At 39.8% G+C, this 12186-nt stretch overlaps 1 protein-coding gene across 1 annotated transcript in view; it reads left to right on the top strand.

Moving 5' to 3' along the window:
- The window catches only part of LOC149774342 (splicing factor 45-like), a 70590-nt gene that overhangs the window by 22834 nt on the left and 35570 nt on the right, over positions 1-12186 (top strand). Inside the window, exon 4 of the mRNA XM_089945474.1 lies at positions 6006-6104. Coding sequence (XP_089801600.1) covers positions 6006-6104 — 99 coding nt within the window. The remainder of the gene's footprint in view (positions 1-6005; positions 6105-12186) is intronic.

Raw genomic sequence — 12186 nt, 5'->3', positions numbered from 1 at the left:
TATAATTTTTTCGTACAGTAAAAACTATATATAAAAAAAGAAGCAATAAAATGGATTTTTTGGGGTCATTTTTATTATCATCTCTTTCATTCCACTCATATAAAAGAGAATTTTCTTAAAAAGGTGACTGCTGTGTAAGAATAGCATAAGAGTCACTGGCTGTTACAGCGTCACCAACCGTCCAGCCATCCCAGCATAGGGACCTTTTCACTGAAATGGTCCATCCAAATAGTTCATATGGGGATCTTAGTGATAGATCTGTCCATCTGTACCAGAGATTTCAATGAGAAATCTGTCCATTCAACCAGGCCTTTGGGGCAGCCAGCATTGGTGATTGTCTGACCATCGTATATACAGCCAGCATCCAGGCCGATCATTGGATCTAATGCATATTAAAATCACACCAACGCCAGCTGTCCAGTCATTCCAGCATGGGGAGGGTGAGACCTTTTTGCCGAATTGGTCCACCCAACAATGATTTACTGGCATCTTTGTTACAGATCTGTCCATCCAACCAGACTGTCGGTGACATACCCTTTCTGTGATTGAGATTTCAGTGAGAAATCTATCTGTTCTGCAAGGCCTTTGGAGTGGTCGTTACCAGCAATAGTTGGATCATCTTCTATTCGCCAGCTTTCATTAAGGAATATTTGCCTCGCAAACCAACTGGCAATGCTTGGCAACAAGGGAGAGCTAGTGACATTTTCATAGGGATGGACTTGAGTCTTCATACCACCTGGTATGTCATCTTTATCACTGCAAGTAGACCCAGTTGGGCCTCGATGCACATTGAGTGCAATGAAACGCCTTCAAATCTCCCATCTTATTCAAATCTGACCATTGAATGGACTGAAGTTTGGCTTTCATGCTGTCATTGAGGACATGTTTAGGGTGTTGGCTACTTTAGAATGCCTTCTGCCCTTACCACTGCATTAAAGAATTGGTAGATCTCGATGAGGAGAATGAGATGGACTTCAGGCGACAGACACCTTCAGAACTGATCTACATGCATTTGACAAGAATGTATTTGCTGTTCACATGCACACTCGTCTGTTTTTTTAGTGCAGGCAAATTTGCTCCATGCCCATGAGAGCTTGATCAGGATGTTAATGCAAACAACCTGGCAATAGCCACGTTTGGGAGCTTATGACCAGGATTTCTAGGGTCAATGACAAGGGCTGATCACCATACCATGGACAATACTTTGACAGGTTCAGCCAATCTACTTTCGAAATTATGTGTTGCATGTGTGCAATCCACAGCTCTCTAACCTTATCATATCTTACCTTTCTTGACAACCCTGTTTTGATCATTGTCGTTTTGGAGGCAGGCAGCTCAGGAACTTCCCCTCCACCTTGCCGCTCAACCACCATGTGTGCTTGGAACTAGTCAGTTCCCTTCAGTGTGAAGGGATCTTAAGCGGCCTTGGGACAGGGGATCTTCTCAGTTACATGTGCACCAACATTAATCCCAGGGAAGTAATGGTATAGAGTCGGTAAGAAACCGATTTTTGTGCTCACTGGGCCTCCCTGTGCCATCACAAGGGAGTATTGGGGTGGTGTTGATCCAGGTCATTCGGAAGGGCTTTGGGTTTCATTCATCAACAATCCCCTCCTCCTCCCCTCCCCTCTTCACAAATACACCATCAGATCGGAAGTGGGATGCCTTTCTACAATAGGCAATATGGTTGCTCATAAAAAAAAGAAAAACTAGTGGTGGAGTTTGTGCAAAGGTCACAATCCCCAGGGTTTTACTTAAGGCAGTTTCTTTTACAGAAAGCAAAAGGCAAGTTGAGAATCGCCATTGACTGGAGTTGCCTAACCTAATTCAGGATGGAGAGAGTGAGGTCAGTCCACCTCTCTGTCAGATGGGGTAAGTATGCCGTCAATCTCAATCTGACAGATGCATACTTTCACGTCCCTATCCACCCTGTCTCCTGCAGGTTTCTCCACTTTGCTTACCATGACACCATCCATCAACTTGCCATTCTGCCTTTTGGCAACAACATCAGTCCCTGGGTTTTCATTCAGTTTATTGATTGTATCATCTCCCTGTTCTGGTCAATGTTATCTACAATGATGGCAGTATACCTGGAGAGCAGCCTCCAGAAATATATGGTAAATTCTCTTCTGCTCCAAGGCAGGAGCAATCTTCATTCTCTTCTAGCTCATCGAGACTTGTAAACTGGGTATGGAGTTCTTAACCAACCGGAATCTGGTGTGGCTTCGTCATGTTTGTGTCACCAGAATCATCAAACTTGTTGAATCTGTCTCCAACAAGACTTGGATTTCAGTGAGAGAGTTTTTGCAACTCTTCAGTTAATTCAATGTGCCAGCAGACCCGATCATGCATGGCACCTTTTTTTTTTATGCCCCTTCCAGATGTCATTGCTGACTCAGTGGTGCCCTTTTTCATGTCCTCCCGATTTAACCTTCCTGATCATGCACTAGATTTGATTATTCCTGCATCAGTGGCGCAACCCAGATTGGCTGACATGGGGAATAGAGCTGGAGAAGACTCAAGCCGAAATAACAGTATGCATAGATACCAGTGCGTACGGTTAGGGTAACCACCTGTTGCCAGACTTCATCTCTCCAGTTCCAGACCCAGAAGCTTGGGCTGTGGATGCACTGTCTATCAGTTGGGAAGGGTTGTCTTTGCCTACAACTCTCTCAGTCCTGATAGTTAAAATAATACAGATGTTATGGGGTCAGAAAAATTGCAAAATGATTCTGATCACCCCTCTCAGGCTGGACAAGACCTGGGTCACCAGTCTACTTGATCTAGTGATAGGTCTACTTAGGAAGATCCCAGCCAACCCAAATCTCCTTATTCTACCATGGTCAAGGGTGTTCCATCCCAGTCCAGACTGTCTTCGACACGCTTGGCTTTCTCAGGACAGCCATGTGAGACAAACAATTTTAACTTTCAATTGTTGAGAGACTCTCGATGGGGAAGTGGCACATATTTAGGGACTGGTGCCACAACCATCACATTGTCCTTTTGAGTGCCTCACTCAGTCCCTCAACTGACTGACTTTTATCTATGGAGAAACATTTGGCTTGAATCACTATCAAAGGTTACCTCATTAGTATCTCGCTCAGCTAAAAGCTGGTGACACCTTATTGTATCAAGGAGAGGTAATTGGCAAGAGTTACTGCCCTTTGTTTAAAATTGATAGGATAAGGTGATTTTTGTCTTTTAGTATTGCTGGACTTGTGAGGTAGTAAGCTACTATTCCTAATGTAATTGATTGGGTATGTATTCTTGGAGAAAATTAATTTACTTACAAAATTTTGCTTTCATTTCTAACTCGGAGAATAATTTCACTTTGGCAATGTGGATTTTCCATAATCCTCTATGCATGTAATGTAAGTCCTTAAATTGTAATTCTGTTTGATATTTAATCACAATCATAAATTGTTATGATGCTTGTCCATCTGTTAATGATTTTGTTTCCACACAATAATAACTTGAATTCTTCATCTACAGTTACCAAATTTGTGGATAGTTCTCACTTGTGATATGGGAGAATACTATCAAATTTGGTGTCAAAAGGTTTAAGGTCAATGACCTGACTGATATTAGAAACATTGTTTCCATATAGTTAAATTAATTCTTGGGGGTAAGGAAGAAGCCTATTGAATTTAGGTATAATAAGGTCCAAGGTCAGTGTCAATGTAACCAAAAGAAGAAAAATGGTTTACGTACAATAACATTTGTTCTACTTCACATACCTGGATAAAACTTTGTGAATAGTTTACACTTGGGATAAGGAGGAGGCCTATCAATTTTGGGGTTAAGTGGTCACAGGTCAGGGTCATTGTGACTATAAGAAGAATAATGGTTTTTGCAGAAATTTTCCAGTTCTCAACCCTCATTTAATTTTGTGGACAATATGCACATTGGGTAAGAAAGAAGACTATTGATTTTTGGGTCAAAGGTCATGGTCACCATTACTGAAAGAAAAATGTTTTATGTGTTTTTATTGTACTTGAAAACCATGTACCTTGACCAAGTTTTATTCAGGGCTTGCACTTAAGTTATGGAAGAGGCCTTTGCTTATTGGTCAAAAGGTTGTTGTGGCTTAAAGAAAAATGAGTTTTGGTGAATAATTTTTTATCTAGAGTAAGTTCCTGGACAGAGGTCGTGGGTTTCATCCCCGGCCGAGTCATACCAAAGACTTACAAAAATGGTACAAACAGCTACCTTGCTTGGCGCTCAGCATTAAGAGGTTAGTGTTAGGACTGGTCAGACTGGTGTCAGGATAATGTGACTGGGTGAAACATCATGCTACATGTCTGTGGCATGGTGCCCCAGTGCTAGACATCACTATAAACTGCCACACTGCAGAAATCATAGCAATATAACAGAACAATTGTTAGAGCTATGTTAAAAATCCAAATCACACACTGTTCCTGGACCAAACTCAGTAGAGGACTTACACATAAGGTACTAAAGAAATCTATATATTCTGAGATCTAAGGGTCAGAGGTCATGGTCATTGTAAGTCTAATAAGATAATAATGGTTTCTGCACAGTTAGTTTAGTTAAAGATGTTATTAGACTGATCAAAATTCAAAGTTATTGAGACCCATTGGTCAGTAATCTCCAAAGTCAACCAAGCAGCATGCCCTTCACCAAAGTTTGTGGATCACTTTCATGTTGCGAAAGAAAGAAGCTTAATGAGTTTGGGGTTCAAAGGTTACTGTGACAGAAGGAAGAAAAATGGTCTTTGCATATTCACTTCAAGACTATGTGCCTTGACCAGGTTGTATGGAGTGACTGCACTTATGTATGGAAGGGATCTATTGATTTTATAATCAAAAGGTCAAATGTCAGGATCATTGTAACTTAAAGAAAAATGGGTTTTGTATAGTAACTTCTATTTCTGGGTATGTTTCTTTGAGAAAACTGTATGGATAGCTTGCATTTAGAGTAATAAAGAAACCTATAGATGTGGGGTCTGAGATCCATTAGTTGATAATTTCCGGAGTCATTTGTGCCTACTAGTGCCATCACAATGGACTCTTAAACATGGGGCATAAACTTCTTATTATTAATTAATATATTGGCTATGTTAACATAATTTCCTTATTTCTGTTCCATTTTACATAGTCAGGACATTATTTTCAAAGGTGTGTCGCAGACCTGGACCATGGGTCACAGCCCTAGATCATAACTCAACCTGTTAGATTAAAGATCATAATCAATATCTTTTGTGTTTTACTTTTTTTGTTTCAAAATTAACTTTATTACACAAAAATTTTATGCCACACCATTGCTTTCTTTAGCAAAAATCCCTTCTTCGGGACCTTCAGTTTCTAGTCCTGGACTTCAGTTTTAAAATTTTAATATCTTGTTTTTGATATACTGGACACTCCAATTTTGGCCCTAGACTTTCATTTTCAAAATCCTACAAAGAGCTAAGGGCATATCTAATGCATACATAAGTAGTACTTGTTATCAGGTAATAACTGAAAACTAAATAATAATAATAAATAAAAATTGGTATTGAATTAAATGATACATAAATGTATAAAATTGATAGAAAATGAATAATTGATCATGTTCCTTTTACCATCATCACCTGGAGATTAAAAAAAAATTGACAAATGTTTCACTCTTAAGCCAATGTTTGAAACTTCATTTAGTAAAAAATTTTAAGATAGCAATCTACATTAAGTTTAGAGAATATTTCCATAAATGGAAAATCAATTCAAAAGGATATTTACCTTGTACAAGTTACTTTTAGTCTTCAAAAGTCAGTATTTTTTTTCGTGTATCAGTATGCATCTATCATAAGTTGTGTATTACAATAAATGTCAGTACATCTCGTAAGTGTACTATTTTGCCACAGCTGGAAAGTAGGGACAGGGCTTATTACCAACAAGGCTGCTATAAAGAAAGATTTGTGAAACTTCTGTAAAAAGGGTGATTTGGCTTGTCATAGTGGGCATGGGCTTATCTTGGAAGAATTATTATAGGAACTATTTGAATTGCAGAGAAGCAAGCCAGGTACAACTTTAGCTCCAGTGGTTGATCTAAAGAAACAGTCAGACGGTTCAGATGGGCCAATTCATTTCAATCTTCAGACTGGAAGGGTAAGTGCTTCATCCACCTCCACCTCCATCTCCATAAACCTCTTCCTCAACAATTCACAACTAATGAAGTCCATAAGCATTGATATCTGCATAAGTGAGGGCACAATATGGGAAACATGATTTTTCAATAACATTGACAGTTGTGGTTGTGAGTCCCAAAAATGTTCATTTATACATGAGAATTATAATATAATAGTACTAATATCTTACTGGTTGCTGTTGCAATCCTGGAAGAAAATGTCTGACTGTATGATGGAAATTCCATCCTCCCATTAGTGAGAACCAGAATCTTTAAAAACACTGAATAAGCTCCTGTGTAGGAGCCCCATACCTAGGGCATGTGTGAAGGACCATCTCATATATTTTTGGTTGCCATGTTGAAAGAATCAATGTTGTTTACATTAAGAAGATTAGTGCCTATTTACATGGGTCAGTGAGCGATTTATTATCATCTTCTGTGCTAAATATTCATCACAAACTTCAGGACTATACCCTGCTAGATTTTTTAAAATAAAAATAGTTTGTTTAAGCTCTCTTGAGATTTTTTTATAAGACTTTTTAATCAATACACATGGTATACATTTTGGCAATTTACATGTTAGTAATTAAAATTTGTTTTATTTGTATTCAAATAACAAAAGTTTCTGATCTGCAAGAGTAGGTATTTTATTTAATTTTCCTGTCCTTGCATTGTTGCAGTCCATGGACTTGCCTACCAATCATTTTATTCACCTTACCTATATCGTGAATTGTGACTTATTATAATTTGTAAGGAGGTCGCACACCACTTCTTAATTGCATCTATCATAACATTTTTATCAAGAACTCAGCTTTTAAAAAAAAAAATTTCATATAGCTTTCAGTAAGAAAAAATTTGTATTAGCAATCAGAACCTATTGTTTTTTTCCTAGTTCCTTCATCGCCTTTTGTTTTTACAAAAAAAAGCCTGGTTGACATATTGTAATTATGTCATGTAAGCTTAGTGTTGCAACCTGTTGTCTGATGAGATATGGGATCTCACAGAGTCAATAAATCTACAGGTGAGGAAGAAGGTATCCTTGTCTTCAGAGTTTTCTGGTTTCTCAGTCTCTCATGAGGGATGTCTTAGGTCTCCATGGAGGCTCCAATGATTAGTGGGCCCCCTCCCAAGGGAAGGTATAAAGATTGGAGAGCAAGTCACGCCCTCTTGAAGACAATGGTGAATCACCATTCCCATTCTTTGCAGTCATAGAGTGAGACACACCCTTTCGACTGAGATGAGCAGAACCCTCTCTTTACCATTAAGATAGAGAGTAATTCATGCCTCTCACATCCAGAAGGGCTGAGAGTGAGATCCCACCCCCACTGGGGAGAGCAGCATCTTCCACTGATCAGGGTTCCCACGCTACTGGGAAATCAGGAAAAAGTTAGGAAAAATTATAATTTTGTTCCCGATCATGGAAAGTCCTGGAATTTCGCAAATATTGATGAAAGTCTGGAAAAATCTGGTAATTTTCCACCACCACTTGATGCATGAAACAATCACATAATTAAGTTGTAATTAACTGATTGTGAGTTAAATTTATCGAGTTCTAACCAGAATATTCGGATGGTACAGTATGGATCATGTGGGTGCTTGCAATAAACATATATGCTGAGTCAATCCAAACTCTCAGTGGATTAGATTCATCTAGCAGATTTTTATTTTCAAAGTCATCTCGATATCTGTAACTTTCCTGATATGGAAGGTATGAAAACCACTCTAGCATCACAAGAGTAATGGTCATATGTGAACCTTGAAAAAATTGATTTCATCCTGGAAAACCCCTATAAATGACCTGGAAATTTATCTTTAGAAAAGTGTAAGAACCATGACTGACTCACTGCTTGCTCTGTAAGTGGGGAGCAGCACCCTTTCAGCCCCAAGGATAATTGTTGATGACACATTATAGCCCCCTGAAGAAGGTAGTGATCAAATCTGAGGATAGCTCATACTACATAGTTCAGTCTCCTGCAGAGTCCTTGCCTGCTGACCTTTCACTAGGCTTTAGAACCTATAGGGTATAGAGATAGGTATCAGGCCCAAAATCTGTTCTGGTAACTACAAAATGCCTTCTAGTTTAGAGAAACTATCTTGTTAAAACTCTCGATCAGATCTTGTACTCCTTCCTCACTCATTTACATTTAAGGAGCTTTCTTAAAGGTTTAGCAAGGGCCAAGCCTTTGCTAGACAATGTAGTGCAGTGGTCCATATCACCCTCTTTGTTAGGACTCTTAATAGCTTCTTCTAGCTACAAGATTCATACATCTTCCTGGCTTACAAACGTTCCCTCTTTGGATGCTGAAGCAGCTCAAGTGGGTATATCTGTAGGGACCTGGGTTCACATTACATAAAAGTACTGGAATCATTAGAACAAAAGGCTAGCTTATTAGTGACTGTGGCCTTGCATGCTGACCTTTTTTCAGCAGCCTCATTCAGCCAGCTTAAAGAGTAATCTCTCACTAATGATTCTCCATCATTTGTTGGAAGCAGTGGCAAAAACTTAAAGGTATTCCTTGTCTTTGTTCATGGCCTGGTCAGCAGAGCTCCACCTCTGCTGGGATGTGGCACTGGACACTTCCTAGGTCTTACTAGACCACATTAAGAACGTTCTGAGGGCTGTTCCCATGGAGGCTGAGACTCTCTTTTAAGAGTTCACCCCTCTGTGGCTTGTCAGAATTAAGGGATCATTAACTCTGGTCCCTTGTATCCACTTCTGGCTCTCTGAAACCAGCCAAGAAGTGGAATTATCCTGATCCCTGTCAGTATCCACCAGCTAAATTCTTTAAAGCTGTGCAGCCTCAGTCGAAGCAACAGTCACATTTCAGAGCTCTCCTTCGGCAGGAGGGCTCAAGAAGTACTTGTTGCAAAGGTCATGGGAAGAAGTCCACAGGACCTTCACCTTTCCTAAGGACATGGGTGGACAGCCCTAGGGGAATGCTTCCTCTCCTGCAGACCATACCTCTTCCCTGCTAAACCTCATTTCACAGTTTTTTTTGTCAGACATAAAGGTCCACGGGTGGGTCCTTTCTACCATTAGAGATAGTCACCATATTTTGTACCATAATTGCCTTCCTCCAGTAAGGTCCTGTTTGCTTCTACCAGATAAATCTGGTGCACTTAAAAGGAAGAGGTACATTCTCTTCTTTGGAAAAGTGCAGTAGAGAGGCAAATCTACAGTTTTGTTGTTGTTGTTATTGTTGTTATAGGGTTTAAGCCATTTTTCAGCACAAGATAGGCTATACATGGCGGCCAGTATTATTGGTGGAGGAAGAACCCAGGAAAACCCCGGAAAGAACCACTGACCCACGAGAAGCTACCAATCTACAGTTTACTATTTCTGGATTTTCCTGGTTCCCAAATAAGGGGAAAAGTCTTCACTAATTATCAGCTTTTCTTCCCCAAACAAATTTCTGCTGGTCATTCAGGATGGATACCATAGCAATGCCATAAGATTTTATTTGGATGGGGATGACTTCCAGTATGGCCAAGCCTCTGCCCAGAGCTTTTACCAGGGTCAAGGGAGTAATGGCAGCCCATTTCTTACCCAATTTTTATCTGTTTGCAGATGCATCAGATTCATTGTGAGGCACTCATCCAGACCCAGAGGCTTTGATTTTTCAGGGTTTATGGTCTCCAGAAGAATCAGCCCTCCATATCAACAATTTGGAAATTAAGTCAGTGTTTGTAGGCCTTCAGGGGTGCATCCAGTAAATAAAAGGTTGCTGCATGATGGTCTCCTCTGACAATATACAGGTGGTAGCGTTCCTCAGGAGACAAGGAGGCACCTATGCGCCTTCTCTCTGCATGGAGGTTTGGAACCTCCTTCACTGGACAGCTTCAGGAAGAATATTCCTTAGAGTTCTCCACATTTCTGGCAAGTAGAACATTTTGACAGACATTCTGTCAAGGAAAGGGAAGTTAGTTCTTATGGAATTCGTCACCAATTTTATTCTCCACCAATGCATCTTTGGGGAACACCCATTGTGGACTTGTTTGCCACCAAGCTGTACAACAAGTAGTTGTTTTATGTTTCCCCTGTCTATGACCAGAGGGCCTGGGCAGTGGATACCTTCAGCCTTAAATAGGATTGTTATACCTTCCCATCCTTCAGGATGGTTTCACATGTCCTTCACAAAGACAGGCTCTCCATGGATCAACTTATTTTGATTGACCCTCAGTGGCCCCAGCGATTGTGGTTCAACAATGTTTTTATCTGCTGGTGGCCTATCCCAGGACCTTACCACAGGATTCCATGTGAATGACCTTCTGTTGCAGCACAGCGACTCTTTCACAACAGCCCACAGATTCTCCACCTCCATACTTGGCTTATCTCAAATGATCTCTCTGCAAAGAAAAGTTTTCAAGCCAAATTGCCAAATGCATCATTCAGTTAAGATCAACCTTTAAGGTCAAATGTAGTGACCAATTTTCTTCTCCCTTTATGAATAGAAACAATGTTCAGTTTCTCCTGTTAAGGACTATTGAGCAGCCCTTTTCAACACTCTTAAATTTTCAAAAGGCTTTGCTATCAGGACAGATTCTCGCTTAGCAGACCTGATCAAGTACTTAAAATTGTAGTGTCTTACTCTCTAATGCCTCAATAGAATTTTTCTTGTGTCTTGTGGTCTTTAAATAAACTGCTATGAACCTCAAGATGGCTTTCTTGCTTGCCTTAAGGTCTGCAAGATGAAGGAGCAAGCTTCACTACCTATCTATAGAGCAGGGCTTTATCAGGTTCAGAGGGAATTAGTAGCCATTTTCTCTCCTTTGCCAACTAGGATTTCTTGCAAAAAACCAACTTCCTTCAGTTGCTCCTCTCTGTATTGAGATTAGTTGTACCTGGCTTTGAATGACCAAGATATAATTTTATGTCCAGTTAAGTCTTTCTGTTTTTGCTTGGCAGCCTTAGAAGGGAAACGGAAGTGTAGGAAACATCTTCTCTTACCCATAAAAGTTTCAGCTGTTATTTCAGCTTCCACTCTTTCTAGGCATATAGCATTAGCAATCAAGAGAACTTACCAATCTCTTAATGATAGTGACATCTCCTTTTTGAAAATTAAAGCCCTTGTGGTTCATGCCATTGCTACCCTATCTAACTCATTCCTCTTTAAAGGATGTGATGAGAGCCATGTTTTGGCTCACACCACTTTCTTCACTTTTTATCTTCATTTGTTAGCTAATCATATGTGAAGGCAGTTTATTACTTGGCTGAACTGTCGTTATTCAAAACATGGCCCATAATGGGTTCCATCTTTTAGCAGTCCCCGTCTTTCTTGTGAGGGTGAGTATTCCTTTCTTTGTGTTTTATTTAAGAGTTTTGAGGTCATCAAACCTCCCACTAAACAGACAAATTGAGCTATGCAAAAGCAGGTAAGATATTGTAGATTTTGCAGGTTAAAACTACTTGTAATGATGTAATACTTGTATGTTGTCAGATTCCCTTTTCCCTGTGCACTGATGTCCCAGTAAGTTCTAAATGCATTTATGAAGGCAAACTTACAGTAACAAAAATTACCCGTATAACTCTCTCGGGGTTGGCAGGTATGATTATTACATAGAAATGGTATAAATTTGTTTGAAAAGTTAAGAAATTTATCTCATTTTCTGTTTTCTTATTGTTTTTGCCTAATTCAGGCTCATGTATAACTTGATCGGACGATGGTAAGAATTGAGCATTTGCGGGTTGATGTAATACTACTTCTCCCTTTTGACTCAATTATTGCTTGTTAGTTTGTTATTGCATTAGACTTTTTATATAAATGCACCTGTAATTATGTTTTTCCTTTTACCGTGAAATTTTTAATACCTAACTCATCAAAAAATTGAGGGGCCCCAAGTGGCCGAGTGGTCTAAAGCGCTCTCCGTTACGGATCACTGCCATCTCACCTCTGTCTACGTGGGTTCGAGTCTTGGATTCGGCCAATGTGGATATGTGAGAAAGCTTGCCAGTAGCTTCTCATGGGTCGGTGGTTCTTTCTGCGGTTTTCTTGGCCTCCTCCTGCATCATTAATACTGGCCGCCATGTATAGCCTATTGTGTGCTGAAAAATGGCGTCAAACC

Source organism: Sinohyriopsis cumingii, unplaced genomic scaffold (assembly GCF_028554795.1).
Source record: "Sinohyriopsis cumingii isolate HCF-2022 unplaced genomic scaffold, ASM2855479v2 utg000349l, whole genome shotgun sequence".
NCBI lineage: Eukaryota > Metazoa > Mollusca > Bivalvia > Unionida > Unionidae > Sinohyriopsis > Sinohyriopsis cumingii.
The sequence above is the reverse complement of the archived record's forward strand: the minus strand, read 5'-3'. Positions and strand labels throughout refer to the sequence as shown.